Source organism: Terrapene carolina, unplaced genomic scaffold (genome assembly GCF_002925995.2).
Source record: "Terrapene carolina triunguis isolate 2854851 unplaced genomic scaffold, T_m_triunguis-2.0 Scaffold67, whole genome shotgun sequence".
NCBI classification, from domain to species: Eukaryota; Metazoa; Chordata; order Testudines; family Emydidae; genus Terrapene; species Terrapene triunguis.
The window spans coordinates 32,898,075-32,918,732 of NW_020664418.1; the positions used below are offsets into that span (position 1 = coordinate 32,898,075).

At 38.3% G+C, this 20,658-nt stretch overlaps 1 protein-coding gene across 1 annotated transcript in view; it reads left to right on the top strand.

The window, feature by feature from the left end:
• FGF7 (fibroblast growth factor 7) overlaps positions 1 to 14,439 on the top strand; it is a 56,972-nt gene extending 42,533 nt beyond the window's left edge. The window contains 2 exon segments of the mRNA XM_024200511.1: positions 13,555 to 13,658; positions 14,090 to 14,439. Coding sequence (XP_024056279.1) covers positions 13,555 to 13,658; positions 14,090 to 14,284 — 299 coding nt within the window. The 3' untranslated portion in view covers positions 14,285 to 14,439.
• The last annotated feature ends 6,219 nt before the right edge of the window (positions 14,440 to 20,658 follow it).

Sequence of the window (20,658 nt, forward strand, 5' to 3'; positions counted from 1 at the left end):
TGGTGCTATTGTAAAACAGGTAATAGTAATAATACTGGTTGTTAAACACCTCATCATCATGTTGGAGATTACAGTTTGGTACAGGTTTCCTCATACATTTATATATTCCACCTGGGGACTGCTCCTTTTTTATCCTGGTCATTTGTGAGTAAGGATGCAAGCATAGAGACTAACAACTGCTCAGTATGAGGCAGAGTTAAGTACATGTAATTATTTTTACACATGCGCAAACCTAACTGGTGGTGGCGTGGAAAAATGTTTCCTACATGGTAGGCCAAAGAAACACTTCTCTGAAGTAGAGGAAGTATATTGAGCTGCTGTCTAGTGAAGGTGAGACATAAGGAATTCCTATCGACTTTTCTGGTTGTTTATAACAGAGATAGTAACGCCAGAAGCTTCTTTCGCAGAGTTGCTTCAATGGAATGTTATGGGTAGGTGCACTTGTGCCTCCATATTTGTGGTGGGAAGTTGTATATGGGAATCCAAGCTGCAAAAAACACATTCACTACACAAACCTATGCTCTGCTCATGGAACAGCTGCACTTTACAGTAATGCCAGCATCTGTTTTGTGGTTTGTAGGTGTTTTAGTCTTGTGGAGTTGTTTTAACCTTGTTGACTTCTTAAGGTTTTCTTGCTGTGTGTTTTCACTAATTCATGGTGAATATTTTTTTCCACGTCTTGAATGCAGTTCATTGTTTTCTACTTTCTACATTGGCTCTGACTGTTGGCCTCATACACATGGCAACACATATGACTTTGGTTGCCTTTTGCTCACCACCCATGTAGATTAAGAGTGAACATTGATCAAGGATAGCCATAACAGATTAGATTATTTTTAATTTATTTAATATAGATTCTATGCTAAGAACTACTGGATCTCAATGTTTGGATTATTCTGAAATGGATCAATATTGTTCTAAGAACATTTATAGCAAAACCATGCTCTGACCTAGGTTTTCAGATTGCTCCCTTCTTCAGCAGTTTCAGTATGATTATATAACAAATTGAAGACACTAAGATAATGACACTAAAATAACGAATTAAATACTGCAGTACTCAGACTGAACAACTAATTGCTGTTTCCAGACAAAAACAAGTGTAAAAGTTTCCTCTTTCTCTTCCTCTCTTGTTGGATTCTCATACTTTCATATGAAAAGAAATCGAAAGGATTGGGATTATTTACTTTTGAAAAGAGACAAGTAAGAGCAGACAAGGTAAAAGTATGGTATGGAAAAGCGTTGTTTCATAATACAAGGAGTCTTCTAATTTAAATCGAAAGGCAGCACATTCAAAACTGATAAGAAATACATTTTCACACAGTGCATAATTAGACTGTAGAACTCATTGCCACAGGATGTTGTTGAAGCCAAGAATTTAACAAGAGTATTCAAAGTGGTACTAGACATTTATCTGGATAACAAGAAGATTCACAGTACTAACAGTTAACGCTTAGAAATTTTTTTTGGAAGGGATATAAAACCCTATACTTCAAGCCTTAGGGACTGGTTTGACTATTAGGTGTGAAAACGAGGCTTTTATGTGGGTGGATTTTTCCACATCTGCCTACTGTGTAGTTTCTTGCACCTTCCTCTGAAATGTCCGGTACTGGCTACTGTAAAAGTCAAGATACCACACAAAACTGATCCCAGGTCTGAGTCAGACTGGTAATTTCAAAGTTTCCTATGATTTTAAAGCAGAGAATTCAGTGCATTTTATTATTGTCCCGCATTTCCTACTGAGCAAGCATTCCTTGCTTCCACAACTCAAAGTTAAATTATGGTCCTATTGAAGTCAATGGTAGTTTTGCCATTTAATTCAGTGGGGCCAGAATTTCACCCTTAATGTTTAAAACAGTGGTTCTCAAACTGGGGCCGCTGCTTGTGTAGGGAAAGCCCCTGGCGGGCCGGGACTGTTTGTTTACCTGCCCCGTCCGCAGGTCCGGCCGATCGCGGCTCCCACTGGCCGTGGTTCACTGCTGCAGGCCAATGGGAGTTGCTGGAAGCGGCGGCCTAGTATGTGCCTCGGCCCACGCCGCTTCCAGCAGCTCCCATTGGCCTGGATCAGCGAACTGCGGCCAGTGGGAGCCGCAATCGGCCAGACCTGCAGACAGGACAGGTAAACAAATCGGCCCAGCCCGCCAGGGGCTTTTCCTACACAAGCGGCGGCCCCAGTTTGAGAACCACTGGTTTAAAACAATCTACAACTTTTGTATGTTGAATTGCCACTACTGCCCCTTTTTTCCCTATCGTCTGCTTGTATTGATCCTCTTCCTTCAGGCAAACCAGCCAATGGGAGTTCACATGTGAGATTAAAAACCCAGATAGAAAGAAGTTCACCTTTGCTGCTTTTTTGTGCAGAGGGACCCTGAAATGAACAGAGACTCTTCTCAGCTTCCTAAGGTAAACTAGTCATCAAACATACACTAGAATGGATACAGTGAATTTTCTTCAGCATCAGTGAGGGAGTTTGAGTAACCAAGGTTGTTTGATGGTTCTTCATACTGTCTCCCTTCATGACATAATATTGCTGTTTTGTTATCGACCTTAATCATACAAACCCCTAAGGAGCCAAAAGTCCTGTGCCTTCCCAACTTCCTATAATTCAGAAAATTGAGGCTTTTATGGCACTTGGAAGGAAAGCAATCAATGGCCTTGCTCAATCCAGTCAAAACATGAATGTAGCTTTTTGAATTTCAGAAAGAGTTCGAAGTCAAAGGGTCTATCTGATCATGTCCTGTATATCACCACCAGAACCACCTTCCACCCACACACTACACCTAACAACCAACTTTAGACCAAAGTATCACAGCCCACAGGAGATCAGACTATTATGTACCACAGACAGAGAACAGGAGAGACCAAGACACACTGGTGCCCAAGGCCCCCACAATGGCAGGGAAATGATTAAGTGAGATATACCCACATAATCCTGGCAAGTATCCCATACCCACATGCTGCAGAAAAAGGCAGAAACTCAACAAAGTTACTGCCAATCTGAACTGGGGGGAAATTCCTTCCCGTCTCCACATACAGTTGAGGTAATAAATTTGTCCAGTTTACTCTTAACACTAATTAAGTTGTTTGCTCCCAGAACTCCTATTGGGGAGGCAGTTCCAGAACTTCACCCCTCTGATGGTTAGAAACTGTCTTCTAATTTCCATCCTGAATTTGTTCATGGCCAATTTATATCCATTTGTTCTTTCAACATTGTCCTTTAGCTTAAATAGCACTTCACCCCCCTGGTATTTACCTCCCCTCCTATTGTATTTATAGACAGCAATCATATCCCCTCAGCCTTCTTTTTGCTAGACTATACAAGCCAAGCTCATCCAGTCTCCCCTCATAAGATAGACCTTTCATCCCTTGATCATTCTACTTGCTCTTTTCTGCATCTGTTCCAGTTTAAAATCATCTTTCTTGAATATAGGTGACCAGAGTTGTACAATGGCATTAATACTTCACTACCTTTGCTGGAAATTCCTTGCCTGATACACCCTAGGATCACATTTGCCTTTTTCACGGCTGCATAACATTGGTGGCTCATAGTCATCCTGTGAGCGACCCACACACACAAGTCTCTCTCCTCCTCTGTCACTTCCAACTGGTAAGCCCCTAGCTTGTAGCAGAAATTCTTATTATTAGACCCTAAGTGCTTAACCTTGCACTTTGTATTACTGAATTTCATCTAATTTCTTTCACTCCCATCTGCAAGGTCATCCAGCTCTTCCTGTATAATATTCTGTACCTTCTCTGTACTGACGATGCTTCCCAACTTTGTATTATCAGCAAACTTCATCAGCACACTCCTACTTTATGAGTCACAGTCATTAATACAAATATTTAATAAGATTGGTCCCAAGACTGATCTTTGAGGAACTCCACTAGTAGCCTCTCTCCAGTCCAGCACAACCCATTGCCTTGTCCCCTTTAGCCAGTTCCTTATCCATCTTACAGCTCTTGTACCGATCCCCAGCTTTCCTAATTTAACAAATAATTTCCCATGTGGCACCATATCAAATACTATTCTGATGTCCAAGTAAATTAGATCTACTGCACTTCACTTATATAAAAAAGCCAGTTATTTTCTCAAAGAAGGAAACTGGGTTCTACCTTTAGTAAACCCATGTTGTGTTACATCTCCTTTACCAGTCACCTCTATGAATTTAATTTAGTCTTTCCTTCACAATTTGTTCTAAAGCCATGCCTACTTCTGAAGTCAGACTAACAGGTCTGTAATTGTTCAGGTCACTTTTTCTGCCTTTGTTAAATATAGGTACATTAGTTATTCTCCAGTCACATTGTAGTACCCCCAAACAGATAGATTTATTAAAAATACTTGCTACCAGACTAGCAATATCTTGTGCCAGTCTTTCAGTATCTGGGACAGAAGTTATCCGGTCCCCACGATTTGAGCGCATTAAGCTCTTTAAAGGTTTTTTCCCCACTTCAGATGTGGTAATTTCCATTTCTAGATACTCATTTCCATCAGCCATACTGCCTTCATGCATATGTTCCATATTATCATCCTTATTGAAGAAAGAAAAAGGAAAAAGAAAGGGGGAGGGGAAAATGAAAAAAGAAAAACAGGATAAGAAATATTCCACTCAGAAACCTGGTTGACTGATGTCTCCTAGTTTCCTTAGGAAAGCATGTAGTAGCATAACACCAGTCATAACTAAATTACTAATAACTAGAGTTGGTCAGGAATATTTCACCAAAACATTTTTTTAAAATAGAAAATGACAATTTGTTGAAACCTACACTTTTTGGTCTGAACAACACTTTTATCAGGAAAGGCTTCTCAGGTCAAGGGTGCAAAAATGAGAGAGAGAGAGAGAGAGAGAGAGAGAGAGACATACTGCTGCACTGCAGAATAGCCACCAGCCCAGTGGATAGGGCCCTCACGTTAGACACAGGAAACCCAGATCCAAGTCCCTGCTCTGTTTGGTTTGGAGCAATGATTTTAATCTGGGTCTCCACATTCCAGGTGAGTGCACTCACCACTTGGCTATTCTGGGGCTCTCTTTCTCATTTTTTCATTAAACATTTAGAATTCTTGGTTTTGGTTTGTATCAGACTGAAACCAAATTTAGTATTTTTCTGCTAAACAGATTTCTTGTTTTCTGCCCAGCCCCACTAACAACATACAACTGAAGCATGGACATCTTTCAAAGAATTCAGAAAGGGCCACTGTATCTCTATAACTGCAGATTCTTAGATTTATGACAAAAGGCAAGAGGAAAGACCTGCTGGGTACAAGCCATTGTCCAGTTGGTCCACCTACTACATAATTCCACTGCCATATACACATATATATCAGGGAAGAGCTGTGGCCACATTACTACTCCAGCCCAAATCCTGCTTTATTGGCCACGCTGAAGTTGTAGTCCAGATACCCAGAGACAGTCAAAGAGTCTGCTCCTCCGGGGACACTCGCATATGGTTGACACTCAGGCTATGTGCTCATTATCAGAATTTCACCTTGATTGAAAATCTGTTCTTCAAAAGCTGAATATGTCATTTTCAAACATTCACAATTTTGTTCATTTTTCAACCAGTCTTGTTTTAACTTAGTGATGGATATAAGCTACTCCTCAATGAGGAATGTTTCCATGTCAAGTTTCAAATTCAGCCATTTTTGATCTATCCACATTGAAAAGAAATATGGCAACATTTTAGAGAGAGAAAGGTGTTTGTTTTCTTGAACATGGACATAACACAAAAACTGTGGAAGGGATTTTACTTAAAATTAGCAAAAATGTTCACTTTTGGATGGAGACTAAGCATGGAAGGTGAAATGAAGATGTTCTCAGCATGTGAAAATATGTAATACACACCCTGCATCCATGCAGCTAATATACTTACTGCATATACTGCAGATTTCAGATTCATATTAAAACTCCACTACACCAAGGCTGGAATAATTTGACAGATGCTAAATGTATGATCCTAATAGTTACTTGCATGTGAAAACGTTTTGCTATGCTTGTGATTTTTGTCAAGGTATTAAAATCATTGCCATATGCAGGGAGACATATTTTAACCTCATTGTTAAATTAAAAACATTCATATTGAATCAGTGACAAAATTGACCAAGTATATATGTTTTATATAAGTTTTGGGGGATTAATTACATTTTGAAAACTTTGTTAAAATTTGTAACCTAATATACTGAATTATTTTTAAATATTTTCAATTTTTAAGTCCATCATATATTATATTATTTTTAAGTCCACATTTATATATAGTGGCATATCAATGTTCTATTAACATACAAGAATACAGTGTGTGCATATTTGTTTATGGTTATGTGGATGTGGCGTATATAAACATAACATATGGGTATATTATGCAAAGTATGTGCATATTGTATTTATATCATTATCAATACATTATATATAAAGGTGTCAATATTTTGTTTATAATTTATTCTCTAATAGTTGAAACAATGTCATAGAAATATATACCTATTAAGAGTATCTAATGACATAATGATAGACGTCAGACTCTTTTCTATTTCTTGCCAGAATATAACTGGTGAAACATTTATAAATGCCTGAAAAGCAAAACATTTTTATCAAAGCTACATACAAAATCATTACCCAGAACCTTGCTCAGAAATTTTAAATTGAATTAAAAAAATGAATTTAAATAATACAAAAGTGTTAGATGGTAAAATCAACCATTGGAATGAAATCTACTTCCACTATTGTGGAATCAATATCACTTGAAATTCAAGTAATGGCCTGTAGGGGGATAGACTAAAGTTGTAAGTTCTTTCCTAATGTAAGAATTCTGGATTCAAACCTGCAAACTGTTACTATTGCACATATACTTTGTTCTAAGTAGAGTACTACAAAGTGACTCTGCTTATAAGAAAATAATATGATTTTTAAAAATGTTCCGCACGGGCCTAACTCTGCTCCAACTAAAGTCAATGGTAAACTCGCATTCATTTCAATGGGAGCAGAGTTAGGCCAATGCTGAGCACTTTTGTAAGTTTCATCCAGTAGTTACTGTATGCAGAACTAATCCTTACATTTTTGGGCTCCTAATCAGGAAAGCACTTAAGAACATGCTTAAATCCCTCCCTCTGTAAGAAAACACTGACAAGGCTTATTGACTTCAATGGGACTAAGCACGTTATTAAGCACTTTTCTGAACAGGGATGATTTACTGACTGGAGGCTTTAAGGTTCTATTTGTTGAAAAAGAGAAAAACATCTTAGATTATTTTTAAATTGTTTGATTTCAAGAAAATAATGAGCAGTTTATTTTATGTGGTATAGCACTGCTACCCTTCTTGATTTTCAGAGGATAGTTTTTACAGAGCTATCCTGTGTCTTTTGAGCTACTGTCCAAGACCTTAAAGCATCCAAAAACATTTGAGGCCATCACAGTTTCACACCCTGTCAGGGTTCCTTCCCCACTCTGAACTCTGGGGTACAGATGTGGGGACCCGCATGAAAGACCCCCTAAGCTTATTTTTTACCAACTTAGGTTAAAACTTTCCCAAGGCACAAGTTCCACCTTGTTCTTGAACAGTATGCTGCCACCACCAAGTGATTTAGACAAAGAATCAGGGAAAGGACCACTTGGAGTCCTATTTCCCCAAAATATTCCCCCAAGCCCTGCACCCCCTTTCCTGGGGAAGGCTTGAGAATAATATCCTCACCAATTGGTACAGGTGAACACAGACCCAAACCCTTGGATCTTAAGAACAATGAACAATCAATCGGGTTCTTAAAAGAAGAATTTTAATTAAAGAAAAGGTAAAAGAATCACCTCTGTAAAATCAGGATGGTAAGTACTTTACAGAATAACAAAAGATTCAAAAACACAGAGGATTTCCCCTCTAGGCAAAACTTTAAAGTTACAAAAGCAGGGATGAACCTCCCTCTTAGCACAGGGAAAATTCACAAGGTAAAACAAAAGATAATCTAACACATTTCTTTGCTATTACTTACTATTTCTGCAATACTAGATGCTTAGTCCAGATATGCTTAAGGAGATGTATTTTTCCTGCCCTGGTTCCTTGCTGACTCGAAGAGAACAAAACAAAAACACAAACAAAAACCTTCCCCCACAGATTTGAAAGTATCTTCTCCCCTTATTGGTCCTTTTGGTCAGGTGCCAACCAGGTTATCTGAGCTTCTTAACCCTTTACAGGGTAAAGAGGGATTTAATGCTACCGTTAGCTGTATGTTTAGGACACACCCTAATGGGCCATGTCAAACCATCCAGGCATTGTCCGGCTATGCCAGGAGGACAGGAGACACTGCATGTGCTTTAATTAGACCACAACTCTACTCTTAAATATCTGGGACTAACCATCAGATAAAATTTTACAGTGCAGGTAATTCCATAATTCTTTCCAAATACTTGTGGGGCTGCCATCAGCCTTCCCCCTTACCCATATCCTGGTCCCAGCCAACCCACTGCTCTGTATGAGAGTTAAGGGGGGCTATAAAGGAGTGGTGGGGGTTGACTCCTCACCATACCAGTTGTAGGAGCCCCAAACCCCCCCTTCTCTGATCCTTTAAAGAATACCTCCTTTAAATCCTTTACCAGTCCATTTCATCTGATCACCATGTCCATTCCCTGCAGAATATCTGCACAGGACATTTGCCACAAGCTTACATGATGAATTGTGACAGTATAGCCTAATGCCCATTTCATTTCATAACTTAATAGACCCCTAACCTGCAGTAGGGAAGGCCACCCTTCCCCCACACAAAAAAAACAAAAACAAAAAACCAAACCCACATCTTGCCTAGCCCAATCTGGTGGTGAGGGAAAAATTCCTTCCCAGCCCCCTTGAGAAAGAAGCATCTAGGATAATGACAGCAACAGAACATGAGTATTTTAACTACTTACATGAGTGCGAGGTTGGGTGCTGCTCACCTGCTTCAGGTAAAAGAGGTCTGGACCCCATCCGATCACCTGTGGGAGAGAGGGCAAGATGTTTGCTGACCTGGTCTGGCTGACTGCTCCCTACTTTTTATGTGGAACAGGTAATCTTGGGGGCAGGGGCAGGCTTTAAAAGGGCAATGACCCCTTTCCTTTGAGCAGGTGGAAAAGTCACCCTTGCAATTAAAGGGGGACAACTCACCTTCTTTGTCAAACCAAACAAAGGTTAGTTATTTAATATGTGGTGAGGGCAACTGAAATCCTAATGGTAAAATATCTGTAAAGTTTTTTCTGGGTTATCCTTAATTATTCTTGAAATGGCACACCCATAGACTATTCTCCCCTGATAGAGAGAGATCTGATGATATAGCAATGCAATGTGGTTTTCTTTTTCCTAGCTGGCAGTAGATTTTTTGTGACATCTGATTTTTGCTCACTGCAAGAGTGTGTTTGTTTTAGGGGAAAGTAGAAGGATTGGGGGAGTTTAAAGTAAGGTATCTACAATTAGCCAGTTTTTCTGCTGACTAGTTCAGTTTTCTGTGGATATATTATGCTGGATTAAGCACTCAATCTACTGCAACTCACAGTTGAGTATTTGCTCATTATGTAATTCCTGTAACACCAATGACACACACACTGCCATCCATCCAGTGCTTAATTTGTAATGAACGAGGTGCCGTGGCTCAAGCAATTGTTTTACATTCATAACTGATGCAGCAAGCCCAGAGCTATGAACTGCCAAGCCTAGATGTGTCAGGGCTGAGCCCTGGCACAAATTAAGCACTGCATCCATCAGATGATTGGTATGTAGTATCACACATTGTTTGACTAAGGGTACCTCTACACTGCAGCTGGGAGAGAGCTTCCCAGCTCAAGTAGACAGACAAATGCTAGCTCTGCTAAATCTAGTGGGCTAAAAGTAGCAGCATAACCAGGGGTAGCACAGGCAGCAGCTTGGGCTAACCAGCCGAATACAAACCTGCCTGGCCACCCTGGCTATGTACTTGGGCAGCTAGCGCAAGCCCCTGCCTGTGCTACTCTGCTGCTTTTAGCATGCTAGGTTGAGCAGAGCTAACATATGTCTGTCTACTCAAGCTGGGAAGCACACTCCCAGTTGCAGTGTAGACATACTCTTAGAACAGGCAATATCTAGCAAAAGGAAACATGAAACAACAACAAAAGCTATAGTCCTCTTCTCAACTGAGATTGTGAGGGCCCTCTAGCCTCCTGTAGCCATAGATAGGGCCTGCTTGTCCTCTTACAGCATTCTGTTCTAGCCACAGGAGAGCGTACTCTCAGCTCTCTTTTGGTTGCAGGCTCCTTCATGCACCGTGGGCCTTCATTTATATCATGTAGCCTGGAATCAGACCCAATCACTAGATGCTGTCCAGTTGGGTCAGCTGATTCCCAACACCCACCTGCTGGACTTCCATCCAGAACAGGGCTGACAACTCCTTGCCCTCCTAGCTCTTAAAGGGAGAGCACTCTGTTACATTATATGTGAGTTAATCTTGAGAGGGAGGCATGTTCTGAGCATAGGACTGAGAATCAGGAACTCCTGAGATCCAGTCCTACTCTGACACTAACTCCCTCTGTGGCTTTGGGAAAATCACTTATCACAGTCTTCTACTGGCAATAAAGATACTTCATTCTTCCCAGCACCTTGTGATGTAATATTAGATAGTGCATGTAAAGTCTACCGTCTAGGGCACCATCACACAGGAGCAGAACGTCTTCAAAAAAGTGACATTCAAAGACTTAATAATGTCCCTGGCATTCCACAGTCTCTGTGGATCAGAGGGTCAAAGATTTCTGAGATAGGATCCTAATTATTTATTATATAAGCTACGAGAACCATGTAATAATAAGCCAAAGAGTGCTTAATATATTTTTAAAATAAGAACCCTCATTTATCTCTTTTTCCTCAAGCATAGTAAAAGTATTGATTTTTATTTACAAAAAGAGGATTTTCAGGAAATAAGAAGCAAAAACCACATTTATTAATTTATTAATATAACCTGCAACTGATACTATCTTTTTACACATTTATAGAGTATAATTATAATAGCTAGGGTTTTATTCCACAAAGTCCTTCAATTCTGGCAAGGTAGGCTGTATAAAATGGCTCAGCATCCCCAATAACTATACATAATTCAGGAACCAAACAAGTAATGCCAAATTCTGCCCTTGGATACCTGAATGCAACTCCCAGTGACTTCAATGGGAGTCATGCACACACATTCCAGGGTAGGATTTAGAGATGTTATGATTATTTGTTTGGTCATATAATTCCGATTCCTGATTCTTTGACTATTCTCTCGGTATTCCAGGCAAGACTGTGGCATACCCCAATTTACTTGAAGGCTGACAGACAACATACAAGTATGAGTTTGGCATGTGTCAAAAAAACAACAACCCCAAAACAAATCAATATAATGGTGGATTTCATCACTAAATTAAGAAATAATGGGCTAAAAATTACAAATTCAGAAATTCCAAGTTTAATACAGTATCATTTTCTTAGAATACAGATTTTAGCATCTTCCCTTTTAAAAGTAATATTGTTTCTCACTATATGCTGCTCTTTGACACAGCCTGTGGATCCCTGGTTTTGTACCTATGACCCTCACTCCTGACCCTGTTATTCATCAGTTGTCCCCAGTAATTATTTGAATCCTGGGTTCAGTAGCTCCTCCCCTTAGGCTGGGGGAGGGGCCTTCAGACATGGGCGGGCTTGTGCCCGCCCGCCTCCCTGCTTTTCAACAGGTACACTATCTTAGCCATCAATAGCAGTCTACTCAGGCATGTCTACTCTGTTCTGTGAAGTCATTATAAATCCTTAACTCATTTTCTTTCCACACAGATGAGAAATGTCAAACATATATTTAATTGGTTAGTTGCAGGCCAATCATCTGGTTTGAATGCTCCACTCGGGTTTCACAACCATGAAATTTAAAGTGAAAGTTAATACAATTTTTGGTGAGCTTCACTTTGAAGTTATTTGGCTCAAATCCTTTTTGCAATGCTTGCACGCAGAGTGAGACTTGTTAAAAACTTGAAAATTTTATTTGAAGTTTGGTAGATTCTACAGTGGAGTAGAGAAGTATCAGAGAACAGATAAAAGAACAGAGAAGCACAGAGTAAGGGAAGAGGCATTAGATCTGGTGGTAGGAAAAACAAAAGGAAGAAAGTATATAGGCTGGGGATGGCATGGAAGCAAAGTGAGTAGGAGGCAACAGACTAAAGAAGCAAAAGGGAAGGGTAAAGAGTAGAAGGGCAAGAGAATGTAGAAAAGGGCATATAACAGGGAGATACAGTAGCACAGATGACACCAGATTATAAAAAATTAACAAACCAAAAACCACAGCCCACACACTCCCCCCTCCCACTTCACAAAAAATGAGCATAAATTTGTAAACAAAGATAAAATTAAATGGAAGTCTTGCTTGGGAGGGAGGTCTGCATCCTTCAGGTGAAAAACTCACACTATGGTGAGGACAATGTGACATTAACACTCCTGAATTACTGTAGTGATGATGGATAATACTGCCACTGCACATTCCTGATACATAAGTGGAGAGGAATGGGGATGCTGTACCATCAATCAAGAATGATCTTTGGGAAAGAGGTGGTTAACTTGGGTAAAATGCTGCCTGTCAAAGATGTAAGGTTACACCCTTAATCCCCTCTCTCTCTTGCCTAGCACACTTTGGTTAGGTACTGGGTTCTGAATGGAATTGGCTGAGCTAGAAAGACCCCTCTGTAGAAAGAAAGTCAGAAGAGGAAGCTAGGTAGCAACTGTTCTGAGGATGGCCTCATATCAGAAAAGGTGTGGCCCAAACTCAAAATTACTGTATTCTTTAAACTATTAAAATACTTAAATCTGAAAACTACACAGTGTACTCTTAATTCCATATTTTTGATCAACAAAGAATATTTTGTGTTATACTAGTAACTGTGGATATTTGTTAATAGCATCTACCAGTCAACACAAAATTAAGGCAACTCCAAATTTTCTAGGTTAAAGATATTTGAATAAGAAAGTTTTGATAGTACTGTAGCTTTTGATTATTTCTCTTCAAATGCAGATATCTTTTCAGTTCCTGACAGTTTTCAAAGCCTGTAAAGGTCAAGCAGGTACTTTATCTTCCTTAAGACACTGTGGTCTGTTTTCCATCATTTGCAAGTTCTAAGGTTTATGCTTCTTCAAGGAGGTGACACCGGTAAAATTCTCACAAATCTTTTAAACGTGATCTTTAAAAATTCTGTGAATCTTGGCTAAAACATGTATATTTCTTTCAACTGGAAACCTGAACCAGAGAAATTTTAAGAAAACAGTCTGATTCTTAAAAAATGCAAGTACAGTTTAAAATAATATGGTGAGTGGGAAACATAGCACTAGAAATTGACATGCAGAATTAGTTGTGAGTGGGTGTGAGTATACATATATAGGAGATTTTTTTAAAGAGAAAACCATGATTGATTCTTGTCTGCACTACATATGTGTAACTACATTAACTTTTTATTTTAATAACCACTCTCACCAGTTTAGGATTTTAAATAAAACCAGAAGTATTGTAGAATCATTAAGACAAACTGAAGAAGCAAATGAAAAGTTTACAGACCTCAATGTGTTTCTTTGCAGGTATTCTGGAAATAAGAACAGTGGCAGTTGGAGTAGTGGCAATCAAAGGTGTGGAAAGTGAATACTTTCTAGCAATGAACAAGTCTGGAAAACTCTATGGAAAGGTACTGATAATACTGCAAAGAACTTATACTATGGAAATATATACTTGTGTACATTTTCTGCTGATTTTTACATAACATCTGTGCAGTTTGTGTACATCACTGCTAGTAAGTGGAAATGTATTGCATCTTTATCCTATGGCAATGGTGGATTTTTATGCCTGGTTATAGAAACTAAAGATTAGATCCCTAATCTTGTTTTAGTAAAAATCCTCCTCTTGTTAAATATTTCAGCTGCTAAGGGAGGATATTCAAAGCTAAAACATAAAATATGTTAGTTAAGACTGAAGAGACTCAGTAATTTATTGAGTATTTTAATAACAAACAGTATTTATTATTTGGTATATGTTCTTCCCCCAACTTCCTCACTCCCATTGTGTATTTAAAGAACAAAAGTGCTAATTTTATGCTATGCTATCATTCACTCTTAACAGAAAGTATGCAATGAGGACTGCAACTTCAGAGAACTGATTGAAGAAAACCATTACAATACTTATGCTTCAGCAAACTGGACAAACAAAGGGAAAGAGATGTTTGTGACATTAAACCACAAAGGTGTCCCTATGAAAGGTAAAAAAACAAAGAAAGAACACAAAGCATCCCACTTTCTTCCTTTGGGAATATCCTAATCATATATGATCTATAGAGAACTAGTTCCAGCAGGAAGATTATTTTTAAGAAGACTGAACAAGTAATCAAGAGAGGCTGGAATACTACTGAAAAACTGAACAAGCTGGACTTGCGCATTTATGTTTATTTTAAAGAGACTTCATTAAAAAGATTTGAAAATATACACAAAATCAGATTTAGTAACTAAAAGTTGTAAAAAATTGTAAAGAGTTGTACAATCATTATGTTAGTAATAGTAACTGGGTAGTTTCTTAAATTAATTTACCCTTAAGAGTAAGTCATGACTTGATTATCTGATGATATTTTATTTAAAAAACCTATCTGCTTATTAAACTTGGCTGCTATAATAATAATAAAGCAGATGATAATGTTATGTAAAATATGTCGGACTTTAAGGCTGCTGGAATGATTTGTCAGATTATCAAGTCAATACTAAACATGGAGATTGAGCAGTATTTTAAATAGTTCCCAGAGAAACTTATAAACTATACATAAACTAGGATCAGAAAAAAACCTTAAATCTTGTAAATTTGTTACTGTCATATTCCGATTAAAAAAGCTTGTTTGGAAAATTAAGGTTGCACCACTACAAAATGTCAAATGTATTAACAAGAACAAATACCTAATGCTGCTCTAAAAGATGTTTCAAAATAGTGTATGTAAAATAATAGGAATAGGGAATAAATAAAAATGTACTTCATCTCACTTTCCACAAAATAACATTTTATATAACGACGAAGTAAAAATTCAGACATCTTAAGGTTTTTTATGTAACATAACCTATCTTTTGTATAATTCTTGTTAGGGCATATGGCTTTTAATATTGTTTTTCCACCGTTATTCATGCTTTTTCTCTTGTTACAGCATTAAACTTTATTTTAAGTTATATTTGAACTTTATTGTTCTAAGTTATTTAAGTTGATGTTATTTATAAAAAAAACTTATTAAGCTGCATCTGTTTCATATGCTTTTAATTCTAAAGGAATAACAAAATGGTCTGGCTGAGCTGCATTGGTTTTTTTCTATGACCAGACACAAAGTCTAGTACACAACACTCTTGCCAACATGCCCTGGATGGCAGACAAAAATGACAGCCTGCAGCAATTCTTACAAATGAAGTCTCATAGGGAACAACCCAAAAATGTAAAAAATCTTTTGCCACATACTCCCGCCAATTAAGTTTGATAGTATTCCCAGAGTTACAGCAGATATAGTAAGGATGTAGATATTGGGCTACATCCTCAGTTGGTATAAATCAGCACTGAGTTCTATGGAGCTACACCAATTTACACCACCTGGGGAAATGGTCCAGAAAGTCTAGCCAATAACAATGAAACCTCATGACACTAGAGATTTAAATCCTCTATCCACAGATGTAAAGCAATAGTTCAATAAACTATTGCCACATGAATAGTTCAGTGTCTCTATTTTAATTCTTGCCCTCGCTCTTCAGTCTGGCAACAAATTTGCCAGTTAATATTATATGAGTACTTGTCTGCTATAGGAAATGGACAGAGATCACCAAATAATTACACTAAAAAGCAGCTGTTAGATGATCATCATTAACCTCAGATAGATTCAAAGCAGTTTCCAATGGAGTTAAAAGCTCAATTTTCCGCTACAGACACTTGAGCTGCATTTACAGTAGGGCGTTTGCCAGTATAGAAATGTTTTTTTTAAAAAAAAAATCACACCCTTAACCAACATTACTATACTGGCAAAAGTTTCTAGAGCAGACCTGGCCTAGGTTAGTTCAAGTTTTGAAAGCAAAAAATGAAACCCCACTAACATTGTTTGTGTTTAGCTACTCTATTGAAGCTGGATTTAAAACGCAACCATATGCCAACATGCTTAAAATTAAATCCAGAATCAGAGTTGGCTTTTCTAAAGATCTTATGATTAGGTAATTCAAACAAAGAGCAGTAAGATCAAATGTTTCTTAAACTTTGTTGATAATTTTTATTTGCACTTTTTGATATTTGCCTTGCCTATTCAGCTGACATTGTGACACCTTGAACTATCTGTATAAGATCAAGGATCAGAAGAGGCTGAATATCTATGTTCATGTTGCAAAGAAGACTGCCAGCTTATAAGGAAAGATGATCAAGATCAAATGAAAACATTTAAAATCATTGCAATGTAATTAACAGGCCAGATCGTACTCCCTTTGATCCATGCACAGAGGATCATTCACACACGGATCATCACCTTTATCTGTGGAGGGAAACTACCTAGCCCAATGTTTGTTAAATGTTTGAATACAAAAAGTATTATAAAATGATAAATATTATTGGCATGGAGAGGTGAAACGTCATTTTTCTATATGGACTAGCCTACCTGTTTGATTTTAAGGGAATTCTGCATGTGAGGTTGCTGTAGAATGAAGCAGTGTGTGGGCTCCATACTCACAGCCACTGTTCTCAATCAGAACCACTGGATACGTGCACTTTTGAAAATCTGGCCATGCCATTTAGGTGCCTAAATAGGAGATGAGCTCTTTTAAACATTTGGACCCATAAGTAATTTCATACTCATACTTTTGGAAGAGACGTATTGTAAATTCTCAGTTATTAGATTTGTTTCTCTAATCAAATAAAATTAGATTTTAAAATTAATACTATAATTGCAGTTACATTTAAAAAAGATTTTAAATCACTGACTAATAATTAACTATTCTGGATCAGATTGTGCCCCCAAGATCTTCATGGATATCTTTTCCCCCCTTGTGATTGGACTAGTGTTAGGTATAGGTGGAGCCGGGTAGATGCACAGTGTCCCCTCACCAGTTCTACAAGTGCACACAAACCTCACCCTCCCAGATGGCATGATTAAAGACAAAGTGGCCAAGGTGATCCTTGCAGAGTTTATTTTCCCTTAGCTTTGTCCCACAAGGTTTACTGTCTGGAGAGATCCAGTCCTCTGTTATTTGAAATCAACTTACTTAAAACGATTTTCTGTAATATTAGTGCTCATGTAATTTAAAATCTTTCCTGTCTTTTCCACTAAAAGAATAGAATTAGATATGTTCCAAGGACTATGATATATATTTATGTACTCTTTCTAACATTTTCCTGACATTAATGTGTAGAGAGCATCCCATGAAGTTCTCAATTCTATCCAAGTTCAAGTGCTTTATAAAACACATCGTTATTTCAAATTCATTTGTACTTTAGCAATAAGAGCCAAAACTATCAAACCATCTACTAAAGAACAAATCTGACTGCTCAAAACTAATTTACCAGAATAAGTAATCTAAGTTAGTATTTTTATTCTACAGTACAAAATAGACTTTTGGAACCAACCTTTTTTCAAGGGTCAGTGATAACACATACTAAGAACTTTGTTCTCTATAGTGGTGCACATACATGATATATGGAAACTTGGTGAGGTTAAAAAAAAGTCTGTGCTGGGTAACCAGGATCGTTACCAGGATGCCAACATTTATGAGATGCCATTTGTACCTATCATCCAAATTACTCTGCCAGACCCTCTAATGCATCCCCATATGCTGCTGAATTGGTTCTGCAGTAGACAGAAGTGCTATGTTGCCTCCCTAGGTGGAGCTATGGTAATTGAAGATGTTTTAGTGCTTCAAAAGAGCTCAGCAGAATATAAGCTGTCTGAAAGGAGTCATATATGGGAGTGACAACAGGGAATCACAGATAGGATATAAGTCAGAGACAATGGGTAAAAAAAAGTGATAGTTTGTGCAAAGAAAAGGGAAGGGAAATACAGCATTGTTATGGGGGAGGAAGGGAGAGAGATAGCTCAGGTACAAAGGGAAGGAAAGCGTCTACACAGGTGGAAGAAGAAAACAACAATAAAGAGGGGGGGAAAGGGCCGAGATTATGGGAGAGTAGAGAAGAAATAAATAAAATAAAGAAACAAGGGTTAACAGATATAACCAGAAAAAATAGAAGATGGATAAAATGGAAGAGGAAAAGAACAATAAAACAGAAATAGAGGAGTAAGAGGGATAATAAAGGATCAGATCCTCAGGTGGGCTGTGGTCACTTTGTGCTGTCCTGCTGTCATACTTTGGATGCAAAAGCTGAGTAAGTGGTTCAGGGAGGATCACCCCAATTGCAAGGGTGATCCTGTAGCAGCATAGAGTCAGCACAGGGCCTTATATTCCGCACTGATCTCCTTGCTGTAAACTTAGCAGAGAAGAGCAGTGTGATTACTGAAAAGGGGCCATGACTGGGAAATCACTGTTATGCCTTTCTCCTGGGTTTGGCCTTCAGTTCCTTATGGCCTTTACAGGCCAGCGTAACTTAGAGCAGTCCTTAGGTGGGTCTAACCCAGTGCATAGTGGAAAGCATGCACAGTGAAGCACAAAGATCAGGGCAGCACAAGTGGGAACTTTACACTGTCTCCTAACTTCCATTCGATATTATGCAAGTATCTAAGGATCTGATGCTGAAAATCCATCCCACAAGAAAATATACATCTTGTCAGTCTCAAACCTGAAAAATGAGTTTGGATGTTAGAAAGTGGCAGAGGTAATTAGCCAAAACTGACCAAACCAAAGGTAAGAAGATCCTAAAAATGTAAAGATAGAAAGACAAAGGAAAAGAAGAAGGAATAGCTGTCAGATTTCTTTTGGTATTAAAATATTTCCAATTTACCCTTTTTCAAATATTTTTGAAGACAATCCTCACATCAATCCCAGTATACAATTGTATTGTACACAAGTGGGGTGCAAACCCTTCTGTCAGCCCAGCTGCTTCCCTTGCCATCTATTTTTTCACTCCCACTTCTGGCACCTTTTCAATATAAATTAAGTGCAGTTCTAGTAAATGTATCTATCTGTAGTTCAATGCTTTGCTGTTGAACTGCACTAAGAACCCAAGTTGACTATCAACACGCAACTAAATATGGCTACCTACTTGTTATTACACAAACACCTTCCAGAACTACTACCTGGTGCACAACTAATTCCAAGACAATTGTTCCAGACTGCACTGAACTTCTATTGGCAGCAGGAACTCTATATGTAAGGGAGGGGAAGGGATGGCAAAGTTTGACCAAAGACTGGTCTTAAATAGAGAAAAATAGAGCAAAAAATGGGAACTAACTGGTGTCAATAGTGTCATCTCACCAGACACTGAAAGTATGAGTATGCTGTTAATATATCCCAGAGATATATTTGCCTTTTTCGCAATTGCATCACATTGTTGACCCATATTCAATCTGTGATCCACTGTAACCCCCAGTACTACTGCCTTGACGGTTATTCCCCATTTTGTAATTGTGCATTTGATTTTTCCTTCCCAAGTGTAGTACTTTGCAATTGTCTATATTGAATTTAATCTTATTGATTTCAGACCAGTCTTCAGTTTGTCAAGGTCATTGTGAATTCCAATCCTGTCCTTCAAAATGCTTTCAACCCCTTCCAGTGTGATGTCATCCACAAATTTTATAAGCATATTCTCCACTCCATTAACCAAGTCAATAATGAAAATGTTGAATAGTATCAAACCCAGGACCGACCTCTGTAGGTCCCCAATAGATACATCCCCCCAGTTTGACAGCGAACCATTGAAATTACTCTTTGACTATGGTTTTTCAACCAATAGTGCACCCACCTCATAGTAATTTCATCTAGATTATATTTCCCTAGTTTGCTTTCTAAAATCAAGACAACTCACATCTACTGTTTCCCCAGTATCCACTAGGTCAGTAATAAAAAAAGGAAATTAGCTTGTTTTGGCATGATTTGTTTTTGACAAATCCATGTTGGCTGTTATTTATCATCCTATGATCCTCTAGGTGCATCCTGTAGCCCAGTGAGCTAGCTTGCCTTTATTATATTCACTGCTTTGCATTATATTCTGCTTTGATGTGATGGTAATGGGGAAGACGATGGATAATATTCCAGGTTGTTCTACAAGGGAAGGTATGAGTATATGGATGTGCAGATGGACGTTCTGTAGTAGCTCTATCTACCTTACTAAGCTGGGGTGTTTGTGACTGTGCTAAATGTATTAATAAACTATATTTGTAAATATAAAAGAGTTCCTATAGTGTGAGTGTTGTAACTGTGCACATCAGGGTTCCTAACTATATAATAATTTAAATAATACTGGGCCTGATCTAGGGACAAGAACCTGTGAACCCTCAAAGTGATAACTGGGGATTCTTAAGTAATCAATATAATTACACCGCTACCTCGATATAACACGAATTCGGATATAATGTGGTAAAGTAGTGCTCCGGGGGGGCGAGGCTGCACACTCCGGTGAATCAAAGCAAGTTCAATATAACGTGGTTTCACCTATAACGCAGTAAGATTTTTTGGCTCCCGAGGACAGCGTTATATCGAGTGTGACAGACCCAGACCAGTGGGGTACAGGAGTCTGGTAGAGGGCAA